This window comes from Chrysochloris asiatica, unplaced genomic scaffold (genome assembly GCF_000296735.1).
Source record: "Chrysochloris asiatica unplaced genomic scaffold, ChrAsi1.0 scaffold00014, whole genome shotgun sequence".
NCBI classification, from domain to species: Eukaryota; Metazoa; Chordata; class Mammalia; order Afrosoricida; family Chrysochloridae; genus Chrysochloris; species Chrysochloris asiatica.
Genome location: NW_006408532.1, coordinates 8,116,415 through 8,128,122, shown reverse-complemented (window position 1 = coordinate 8,128,122; position 11,708 = coordinate 8,116,415). Strand labels below are relative to the sequence as shown.

Sequence of the window (11,708 nt, the reverse complement as noted above, 5' to 3'; positions counted from 1 at the left end):
CACCACTTACTGGTCCCAGCTTCTGCTTCCCCCCAGTAATAGATGGGGGCAGTTACGCAGGTCCCCACTCCAGGCCCAAGCATCTTCAAGGAAGTTTGCCTCTGGACTCTGAACTTGCCCCTACTGTGGTCACAGACACCATGAAGGCAGCCTGGGGGGGTGGGGGGGAGCCCAGGCTCTTCAGTGCCAGCCCAGAGGAGGGGAAGGGCAATCTCTCTCTGCCATAACCCACAAGACACAGACCCAGGCAGCTGCTTTCCCTGTCAGCCTGTGCCGCTCTACTGCAGCCCCTCTAGGGGCCCATTCTCTCGGGGCAGCACCCCATTGAGGCCGACAGTGCTGGCCACTGGCGCCCCCAGGTAGCCAAGCAGGATCTCGCTGCGGCGCCGTGACAGCTGCAGGATGTCATCCGCCAGAGCCAACACTGAAGTATAGCGCATGTTGTCCAGGTCGAACATGTCCCTCAGGTACTGCACAATCTGGTGCTAGGGGCACAGGGCTGGCATGGGGCCCGAGCGGAGGTCCTCATTCCCCAAAGTCCCCCACCACCAATGCCCAGCCAAGTCCCTCCCATCCTGGGGGTTCTTCCCCACTTGGTGTTTTCTTTGGACCCACCTGGGCCTGGCACCCCCTACACCCTTCCTTAGGGAGCAGGCCCAGAAGCCCATACCACCATGTCCTGAGTTTACCTTAAAGAAAGCACAGACTTCGGAGAGCTGGGGCTTGGGTCCTAGGAAGCCGAAGGCTAAGACAGGGCTAACATGCTCCGATACGGAGTAGAAATGGGAGATGAAGCCGTCGGGCACCTGTGGTGGGGGTCGGGAGGAAAGGCTGAGGGATGAGGCCAGGTCCCAGTTTATTCATGTCTTCACACCTCTACCATCACAAGAGGATGGCCCCTGGCAGTTCAGTCCAGAAGTATCCAGAGCACATGGCAGCAGTGGAAGCCTGGCTGACTGAACAGAGCAGAGCGGTGGATCGCAGCCCAGATAGCGCAGCCGGTTGCCACCGCCTGATAGCACAGATAACCAACAGCAGTCCAGGAGGCGGAATCAAGCTGTTCTGCCTGCTTCCCTGAGGCATCTACCCCGACAGCTACATGCCTCACCCCAGTCAGTTGGTGCTCCTACATGACCTTTCCTCTCTTATGTCCATGGAAGCCTACCCTATGTTAGACTCTTGAAGAGGCGAGTCAAATCTACATGTGCCTCTGGGGAGCTGCTGGTCAAGGGAGAGGCAACAAAGGTCATCAGGTGCAGCAGGGCCTGAGGGGCTCAGCAGTCCTCCACACACCCACCCCACCCCACCTCTGACCACCCCATGCCCAATGGAGTGGCAGCTGAGCTAGGTGTCTGGCAAAGGGGATTCTGGTCACACTCAGGATCCCCACGTGGCACTCCTTGGGGGCCCTGGGAGGGTCACTCACCATCAGCAGCCTCCTCTTGGCTTTCAGGACCGACCAGCAAGCAGTGGCCAGGGCCTAGATCAAAATGGTCCCCACCCAGGGTAGCATTAAGTCCCACCACTGCCCACCTCCCACCAAGACCAAGCCTTTGTACCACCCCACTTGAAGATGGGCTCATGTCTGGGCACAATGTTAATTCCCTCCTTCAATTTGGAATCAGAGACACTGAAATGTGAATCTTGACTCTAATCCTACTACTGCAAGTCCGTGGATGACCACTGAACTTCTATGAACCTGTATCCTTCTCTGTAAAATGGTTGTGGCTCAGCACCCCACACTCACTCCATGGTTGTGGGTTTCTAACTGCAAACGAGCAGCCTCACGCTTCATCCAGAACCACACAAACACAATGTGGGCACAGCAGCCCCAGTGTCCGCCTGCCCTGCCAGGGGCCCCGCACTGGGCTCTCTCCCTCTGTTCCTTGCTTGCTTGCTTTGTCATTTTTCCATATTTTACTAGGATGTGTTAAATGTGAATAGTCCTAGTATGGCACTGTAGGATAAGCACTGGGCTGCTAAGCACAAGGTCAGCAGTTCAAACCTACCAACTGCTTCTTGGAAACTCTATTTAGGGTTGCTATGGATTGGAACCAACTTGACGGCACTTAACAACAACAATTATAACAACAGAATGAGCAGAATTAACCCATGTGAAAGAATAACAGAGAAAATGCACACCATGTTGGTTCTAAACTGGTTTGGAGGGGGAGCAGTAAAGCCCATGGGAAGCTTCTCAGAGCAGACACCCACTCTTTCCAGCCCTGGCAGCTCCAGATTACCGGGGTGGGGCAGGCTGGACCAGTGAGGTACTGTAGCTTGACTGGGTGGGGAGGTCCGCCTTGGTGTTCAAAGTTAGGGATGTTGTTGTTAAATACCATCGAGTTGGTTCTGACCCTGTATAGGGTTTCCGAGGAGTGGCTGGTGAGTTTGAACTGCCAACTTTGCAGTTGAGTACTTATCCTACAGTGCTACACCACATGGAGGGATATAAACGTACAGGGATGCATGTGAGTGTGTGTGTGTGTGGGGGGGGATGGGGGCAGTGACGCACCGTCTCCTTGAAGCTGTCAGACAACCAGCGGTTTCTCAGAATGGCAAGCACCGAGGATGGGGGGTTCTCCAGGTCCTCGAAGGCATCCATGAGGATGAAGTCGAGCACGATGTCAAAGAAGCTCATGCACACTACCTGCAAGAAGGCGGCTGCACTGGTCTCGGTGCCCAAGCTGCCAGGCCACAAATGGGGAGAATGAGGCCAGAGGAGGCAGGAGTCTTCCTAGGATGGCACAGGGAGTCGGGGACAGAGGGAGCTGGGTATATGGATGCTCTGCTCTGCTCTGGGGTACAGCCTGGGCCAGGGGCAAGGCAGGAACGTGAGGCTTCCAACAGTTATGGCTGAGGTACCCCCTCCCCTGCTTAGGCACCTTGGGCTCAGGCCCAGGTAAGCTAACTCACCCCGCGGCCCTCCAGCTCCAGTCGTGTGGTGGCCCAGGTCTCAGGCCTGAGGGCGTAGCTCAGCATTTCCTCGTAACTCTCCAGGAAGCCTTTCGGACTCTGTGGGGAGAACTCCAACGTGTTCTGGTCTACCTCAAGAACTGGATGGACTAGATCCATGAGGGTTAGGCTGGGGGACATGCAAGGGCCAGGATGGGACTAGTCCTCATGAAGCAGTCACAGAGAAAGTCACTGCTGGAAAGCCAGGACATGTCTGGAGGAGACTTGACACCAGCATTTCGCTCCTTACAACTGGGATTTAGAAACAGAAATTTTAATGTTGATGCTAATCTCTCCAGCCGGCTTTTTTACTGAGTGACTACTACCTCCAGAAGATGGGCCCAGACAGTGTGATCTCACCTTGGATGGATGGGTGAGAGCAGGAGGGTTAGAATCAGGAGGTCAAAGATTCAAATCTCCATGACCTTGGGCCTCACTGATCCTCCTGGGTAAAAGGGAGGAAGAATCAGAGTGCTGTTCTGGGGACTTGAGCTCATACACTTAACGCAATCTGCCTAGTGCCTAGCCTGATCTTCAGATGATAGTGTATAAGGCTGGTATTGCTAGTATACTAAGACTATCAGTATATATGTAATAAACCCTGAGGATTAGCTGGGGCTGAAGAAACAATTTGCAGGTGGAGATCAGGTCATACCAGCAGAGTCTAAGAGGCTCTGGGGCCCCAGGGGAAAAGTCAGCGGCAGGGGGAAGACAGGGGACTGGGACTTCCAGAGGAAGACTTCCTGGGGAAAGAGATGGCCAGCAGAGACTCAGAAGACAAGTGACCAAGGAAGAGGGGAGAGATGTTACTAGGAAGAGACACTGGTGGGGAGTGGGGGTGGTATGTTCCAGATACTGGTATGTGTTCCTCTCCTTAACCTGGGTGCTAGATACATGAGAGCTCATCTTTTCATTCATTAAATCCTACAGCTACATTTTTACACTCTCTTACAGGCACGGGCGATGGTCCTAGAGGATAAGTACTGGATTGTGAACCACAAGGTCAGTGGTTCAAGCCCACAAGCCACTCCACAGGAATAGATGGGGCTTTCTGCTCCTGCAAAGATTTATAGCCTTGGAAATCCTATACAGGGTCACTATGAGTTGGAAGTTAACTCAACATAGCACACACAATAAAGGGTGTTTCAGAACAGAAATGTTTTCTTAAAAAATTAAAACAGTGTTCCCAGCAGTGGGTACCAGCCTATGCAAAAGCCCACATCAGAGAAAAAGTCTGGTGTGCACACAGAACTGAAAGCCTGGACTGCACTGGTCTGGACTGGCCCAACTAACAAAGCCAGATCTGTACACCAAGGACACCAGGATCCACTCCAGGGTGTTAAGCAGATGGTTGGTGAGGTTAGATGTATGTTTTAGAGCTTTTACTCCACATGTGAGTGAGGAGAAAGATTCAGAGGTCTAAGGCATTTGTTCCAAAGACTTGGTCAACCCATTCAAAGAAAAAGAACATGAGTCACCAATAAGAATGAAAAAAATGACACAATCTCACTAACAATCAAAGAAACACAGAACAATGGATCAATAACACAGAGTATAATGATTACTAATATTCATTACTGGATTGAAGCAATAGCAAAAAGATGGAGACAGCCTAAATGCCCAACAATGGAAGAATGGATAAACAAGCTTTGTTACATAAACACAATGGAATATTATACAACGTGGAAGAATAACAAGGAATCTGCAAAACATCTCATAACATGGATGAACCTGGAGAACATTATGCGGAGTAAAATTAGTCACAAAAGGACAAATAATTGTATGAGATCACAATTGTAAAAACTCAAGAAAAGGTTTTCATGTGATAAGAAACATTCTTTGATGGTTACTAGGGAAGGGGGGGTGGGTGGAGTAATTCTTTAGCTAGAAGGTTGTTGTTATTATCGTTAAGTGCCATCCAGGACTCCTGGCTAGAGGATTGACACATGTTAACTTAGATGGCAGGGAGTGCAATATACAAGAAGAATGATGACAGTAAAATGATGACGAGGGGACACAGGGAGGTATGCAAAGGTAAAAGGGGATAGAGCTAAATGCTGTTATATACACAACCCTGGAACAACAGAGTCCTTTGGGTAGATACACGGACTGATCCATACACAGGCTGAATGGGTATGGGAGGGAGTGTGGGAGTATTCCCACAAATATATAAGGGTTTGAAAGAGGATATTTGTACAGGGTAATTACTTTGGCTGCAAACACAGCTATGAATGTGGTGAAGCACACAGGTGGCAAAACGATGAAAACTTAAGGCAATGAGTTTCTGGGCCATGGGCATAACATAGTCCACAAAGACAACGTTCTGCATTTTACTTTGTTGAGTAGCAACTGGGATCTCAAAAGCTCATGAGTTGCCATGTAAAGTGCAACTATTGGTCTCCTCATGTGCAGAAGAAAAAAAAAGTGATGAAAACTGAAGATGCTTGGAATCAATTAGTCCAAAGGGCTAATGGAACTTGTGACTCTGAGACCAGAAGAACTAGATGGTGCCCAGTTACCACTACCAACTGCTCTGAAAGGGATCTCATTAGAAAGTCGTGGATAGAGTGGAAGAAAACGTGGAACAAAATTTCAAAATTATATATATATAAAAGACCAGGCTTACTGGTCAGAGAGACTGGAGGAATCTAAGACTATGGCCCTTGACCACCCTTCTGGTCTAGAAAGGAACTAACCCTTGTGGCCCAATTTTCAGCCAAGTAGTAAATAGGTATTTACAGCCTCAGAAACCCCGTACAGGGTCGCTATGGGTCGGAACTGACTCGACGGCACTTAACAACAACAACAACAACAGTAAATAGGTATATAAGAGGGACAACACTAGTAAGGTATGCTCACCACGGAATGATCAATCATTCAAAATCAAAAGGGCAACATTTACCTATGGACAGAGCCAAGAAGGGATGGGGAGAGTGGAATGAAAAGAATCACAGGGAAGAAGCTGGGTAACTGTTGCTGCATGGAGGGGATCCAAGCATTGAGATGAAACAAAGTGTATTATTTATTGAACATAAAACTGATGCTCTTGTCTGTAAACCTTCACTCAATTCATAATAGAAAGTTGTAAAACAAATCCATTATTGGTCAAGATGTGAAGAAACAATCATGCAAACACTGCAGGTGGAGAGTTATGCAGCCTTTTGGAGGGCAAACTGGCAAGATCTACTCGCCTTCTAAATGTTCTTTCCACGTCTTGCACTTTAGCTCAGAAGCACCTACTGAGGGTCTGTATGAAAATGAGTAAGCAGTAATGTCTGTAAACAACCCCAATGACCATCCACAAGGGCACTAGGTAAACTGCACATTGTGTACCCAATGAAATGCCATGTAATCATTAAAACAACACCATGTGCTGACTTGGAACAAACCACAGCTGTAGAACAGTTCATAGGGCACAACCCAAGTTTTGCAAATTAACAATGTTTAAGGTTAGAGCATCCACTGAACAGAGTAAGAGGAATTTATACCAGATTGCAGACAGTGTGAGTGCTGGCAGGTGTAATTCAGGGTGACTTTCTGATTTGGTGGTGTACATAATTAGTAGATTTTGTAAAACTGGGTTATGTTATAATCAGATATAAAAAGCAATAAATATCATTGGCAGAGGGGTAAAAATGCCAACCCTTCTACAGCTCCCCTGGGACCTACAAGCATGAAGTTGAAGAGTCTCGGCCTGGCATCTGAAGCTTGGGCAACCACTCCCTGTTGTTCTCCAAGAACCCAGCACTCTTGCTTTGGCCAGGCTGGTTTGCTTGTCCCCCCTTTCCCAAACTCAGATGATATACTAGCTATCTCTACCAAAATCTGTCACATGTGAGGCCCACTAGGGTGCTACTTCCCCTGGTAATGCAGCCTGTGCTTGTCCAGTCTTCTATATCCCTAACCCCCACTACCAAGAATCAAGCCCAGCCTAGCCCCACCAGATTCCTTAGAACTGGGACCACACTTTACTCCCCTCTCATCTCCCCAACTCCTCCTCCATCGCCTGCCCACAGGAGGCTCTGAGCCTTGTGGGTCCACCCAGGAGCAAACAGGGCTCCCCTGACAAGCCCAGCACTGATAATGCCCAGGACCTGGGCCTCCAAGGACACCTAGATCTAGACACCTGCTCTGCACCTAAACCTGCGACCTACTGTCCTGTCAGTAAATGAGCCCAGTAACTGGGAGACAATGGGCACATTTAAAGCTTAAAGCTCAGCACCCTACCACACACACAAGCCATTTTGTTGGAAAAGAACTCTAAAAGCACACAAACACGTATGTACACATGTATTATCTATACAAAATCTTGATGACAAAGCAGGCTTGGTCTGCGAGACACCTTGAGTACGGTGGTGTCGTCGTTACTATCAACACAAGTGACTTCGTGACCTTCACTGAGCACTGGCTGTGTGCCAGGCACTGGTTTGACACAGGTTCCAGGCATTATTGCCTCTGCTCTTCCTGTCTGTGGGAGGCAGTGGTATGACCACATTCTCTTTTTAGTGTGGAAACTGAGATGCAAAGTCACAGAAGGATTACATGATGGAGCTAGAGCCAACTTAGGTTGACACAGCTCCAATGTAACATCATTCCTAATAGCCATATAATAAGCATGTGCTATTTATATTTACTGAGAGCATTATCTCATTTAACGAGCCACGGTGGCACTGGAGAATAAACACTGGACTGTTAACCCTAAGGTCAGCACTCAAACCCATCAGCCACTCCACAGGAGAAAGACTGTCTGCTTCCATAAAGATTTACAGCCTTGGAAATCCTATAGAGGGGCCCTATGAGTTGGAATAAATTTGATGGTAGTGGATTTACTATCTCATTGGTTTATTATCTCATTTAATCCTCATACTGCCTTACAAAGTGGCTATCATTATCAACATCCCCAGGATTAAAATGTGTAAATATTTTAAAATATTGATTGCATGTTGGAATAGTATGTGGGATATAATGGGTAAAATTATATCCAAAATTAAAATTACCTCTACTAACACAAAGGTCAGTGATTCAGAGCCCCCCATTGCTCTGTGGGGGAAAGATGTGGTAGACTGCTCCCATAAAGATTACAGCCTCGGACACCCCAGAACAGCTCAACTCTGTCTTTCAGGCTGACTGCGAATCAGCATCACCTCGACGACAGGGGGCTGCTTACGTGGCTTACTCTTGCTAGTTGCTGTCAAGTCAATTCTCATTCATGGCAGCCCCCCATGTGTGCAGAGTAGAATTACTCTATAGGGTTTTCAAGGCTCTTATCTTTCAGAAGCAGATTGCCAGACCTATATTCTGAGGCGCCTTTGGTGGGTCTGAACCACCAAACTTTCAGCTAGTGGTTGAGTGCTTAACTGTTCACATCACCCAGGGAAGCCACATGACCACGAGAATGTTTACAATTACACCTGGGGCTCATGTTTTATTTCCACTGGATATACTTCTTCAAAACCATGCTCTTAGGCTAGCTCCAGAGGGCACAGAGGAAGGTAGAATCCCCACTGAGTACCATCCAATCTGTCGGGGTGGGGCTGATGAAAGGAGATGGGGCTAGGACTCTTGTGGTACAATAGTGAACAATTGCTATCAGGACTGACTGTGAGGGTTGGAAATGTAAAGGTAGACATTTTGTAGCAAATGGAAGGGAGTGGTTGACTTTGCAGTCCAGGAGTGGAGGACCCTGGGAGAAGAGTGGAGTGTGGGACCCTACTCAGAGAAACAGTGATGCCAGAGATGGAGGCAGGGACGATGATGTGGAGAGATGGAGCGGCTGGGGACTGTAGACCCAGAGAGGGAGAGGGGCTGTGTGCTGAGGGGGCAGGCTTGCAGGGTATACCCTGTGGTTGTTTGATGATGCATGAGGGAAATTGTAATCATGGCAATGAAACAATATACAATAGGATGAATGTAAAGCTAAATTCTCCCATGTAAACTATCACATAATTCACAACAAAACATTAAAAAAAAAACAAAAAAAATCCACGGTCTTATCCACCATACTCACCTGCTTATTTTTATACTGATTTTATTAAACAAAATGGAAAAAAGTTTAGAAAAAGAGTGAGAGAAAGAAAACCTGAAAAAAAAAAAAGCCCCACCCCCTCTACCTTTTCAGCCTTGGTCATCAGACCGGTCACCATCTGCCGGCCAACCTCCCCGAAGAAGAGCTGATTACTGTTGTCTTCCAGAAGTCCCTAAGTAAGGAGTGAGGGACAGAAGGCGGGGGAGTGAGCCACCTGGCATAGCAGTCCCCCCCTCAGCCTGCGGACAGGGTAGTGTGAGGGGACTGGGCATGAGCCCCATCCCAGAGAGGAGCCGGGCATGGACACAGACAATGGGAAAAGCCACGTGGACATGCCCAAGCCTGACTGCCCATGACCCCTGACTCCATCCACCCAAGTTACACCCTGTACCTATTCCACACGTACCTCAAAGGCCTGTCGGACACAATGCAATTTGGCTAAAAAGTCCTGGTCACTGTAGCAGCCCAGCAACTCTGTTCTGAGGGGAAGAACAGACAGGATCACACTGTCCAGCCTCCACCCTGCAATGCCTCAGTGGGGGGGGAGGGGAGCAGAGTGAGCCCTGGGTTGGGAGGTGAAGTGACTTCAGGGAGATGCCTCTCAAACTAAAGGAAGAAACTGATCAGTTGCTCTCTAAGGACATGTCTGCCTCATTGCACTGGAACTGGACAAGGGGACAGGCCTAGTCACTGGGGGGCAGGGGAGTGTCAGGCTGGTCTTAGCCTCCTTAGGTCACAGTCAGCCTCAAACCCTCAGAGGCAAAGGACCAAACTTGCTCCTAGATAGGGACAGGGAGCTACAACCTACTCCAGGTCGGGTTTTCTGGGGCAGGCAGTCAGAGGGCACCATGGTCTGGCCACCCACTATTCAAATTACCAAGGCTTCAGTCAGGGTTTTCACCAGTGAACTTTGAAACACATATAACTAAATCTGGGAGCCATAATCCAAAAGCCAAGTTCTGAGATTCTGCTTAGGACAGACAGCTTGCTTTTAGGTGTCAACCAAAACCATGATTACTCATAAGCCTGTTGCTTCTGGGTGAGTTAACTCAGCAGCAACAAGAGCAGAACTTTCCTGACTCAATCATAACAAAGAATAATTCATCACACGGGGATAGTTTTATAGGTTATCTTAAATCGCTTTCTAGTCACACAACACTCACCCAGTAGCTAAATGTGCTGAAGCCACACGACTCCTCTAATACTGGAGTCCAGAAACAGGGTCTGCCCAGGTCACGCCCTCGGTTTCACCTCCTCCATACACTACACTGTTCCAGCCAACATTCCCACCTACCATTGGTGAGGTGAGCAAGACCTCAACTATTGCTTTACCTATCAGTTCAGCCAAGATTCAAAATCATCTAAGAGCAGATTGGGCAAGAGGTTGGGGACAGCTCCCCTTGTACACTGCTGTAGGAATGTAAACTGGTACAACCTTTTGGGAGGTAAATTGGCAAAACAGATATGGCTTAATCTGCTTATCAACATTTTATAGGAAGGGGCTTCCAAAAATTCAAGGAAAAGTAGAAATCAAAAGATAATGTAATTTTTCCACAAACATTTTGAAGCCCCCCCCGCCTCGTATTTTCATAAATTTTAAATACAAATTTGACTCAAAATCTATCATACTTCTAGAAATGTAGCTTATGGAAATTGGAGCAAAGATCTGCAAATCAAGGTGTTTACTGCACATGTTACTGAATTGGACATGGAAAAATTACTGAGATGATGTACATTTTGTTATGCAAATTTTCACAATAAAAAGTGTTCAGTGCACAACACTATAAACTTAACTAATGTAACTGAATTGTACATGGGAAGAATGTTGAAAAGGCAAACTGGTTACATATAAATTTACCACAATTTAAAAAAAAAGGAGGGGGCATTCAGCATAGTTTGTAACGGCAAAAAATGTAGAAATTAAAATACTAATCAGTAGAGGCCAGCTAAATAAATGATGGCTCACATCCACAATGGTGCAGCAAGTGGCCAAGATAAACAGTGAGCTGGTACAAGGCATAGAAAGGCATCAGGGGAGAACAAACAAGATGGCGGATCAGGTGGAAGTGTAGTAAAGGAACTCCGCCAACAATAACACAGAATAACCGACCAAGCAGGCTCAAGGGCTGGTCCCAGAACTCTGAACCACATATAAAGGAATATTTAGAAGGTTGGAAGGCTCACAGCTGGGGGAATTTGTAGCAGAAGCAAGAAATCTTTTGCTTTCTAGTCCGGGATGCTCGGTTGCTACAGGAGCCGCCATCTTAGGTGAGACCACGCGGGACAAGGATCAGAGTGGCCACAGACGTCTGGCAGAACTACTGAGATAAAGGTGTGGACATTCTTCTCTCTTGGTATCTGTTCATTGTTCCCTTGCTGTCTGCGCACCTCCATTCTGGTGACTATAGGGGTGCCTGAGCTAGTGGGCATGCCAGCCCCATCCTCAGAGGATTCTACTACGCATGCGCACAGATCTCCTCAAAATTTAAAGAGACAGTTTCCAATTAAAACCAAACAGCCACAGCTGGCCCTGAACTGTTTCCAACTAGAAAAAAGGCCTGAACGGGGATTGTGGAGTGGAACAAGCAAACAAAAGGGGAAATAGGCTGAAAATTAAATCCTAAGTTACGTCAAAACGACCAACAGTGGTATCTTGAAACTTCTCAGGAAGAAGAGTGAAAAGGGAAGCCCATTTCCTGATCACATCTACATGGAGGCATTCAGAAAG

The 11,708-nt window shown here is 47.7% G+C and overlaps 1 protein-coding gene across 1 annotated transcript in view; it reads right to left on the bottom strand.

Annotated features, from left to right (window-relative positions):
- Positions 1-203: 203 nt before the first annotated feature.
- The window catches only part of FAM73B (family with sequence similarity 73, member B), a 30,382-nt gene continuing 18,877 nt past the window's right edge, over positions 204-11,708 (bottom strand). Inside the window, exons 9-15 of the mRNA XM_006834854.1 lie at positions 9,387-9,459; positions 9,066-9,152; positions 2,917-3,015; positions 2,516-2,650; positions 1,427-1,480; positions 690-806; positions 204-485 (exon numbers count right to left, since the gene is read on the bottom strand). Coding sequence (XP_006834917.1) covers positions 279-485; positions 690-806; positions 1,427-1,480; positions 2,516-2,650; positions 2,917-3,015; positions 9,066-9,152; positions 9,387-9,459 — 772 coding nt within the window. The 3' untranslated portion in view covers positions 204-278. The remainder of the gene's footprint in view (positions 486-689; positions 807-1,426; positions 1,481-2,515; positions 2,651-2,916; positions 3,016-9,065; positions 9,153-9,386; positions 9,460-11,708) is intronic.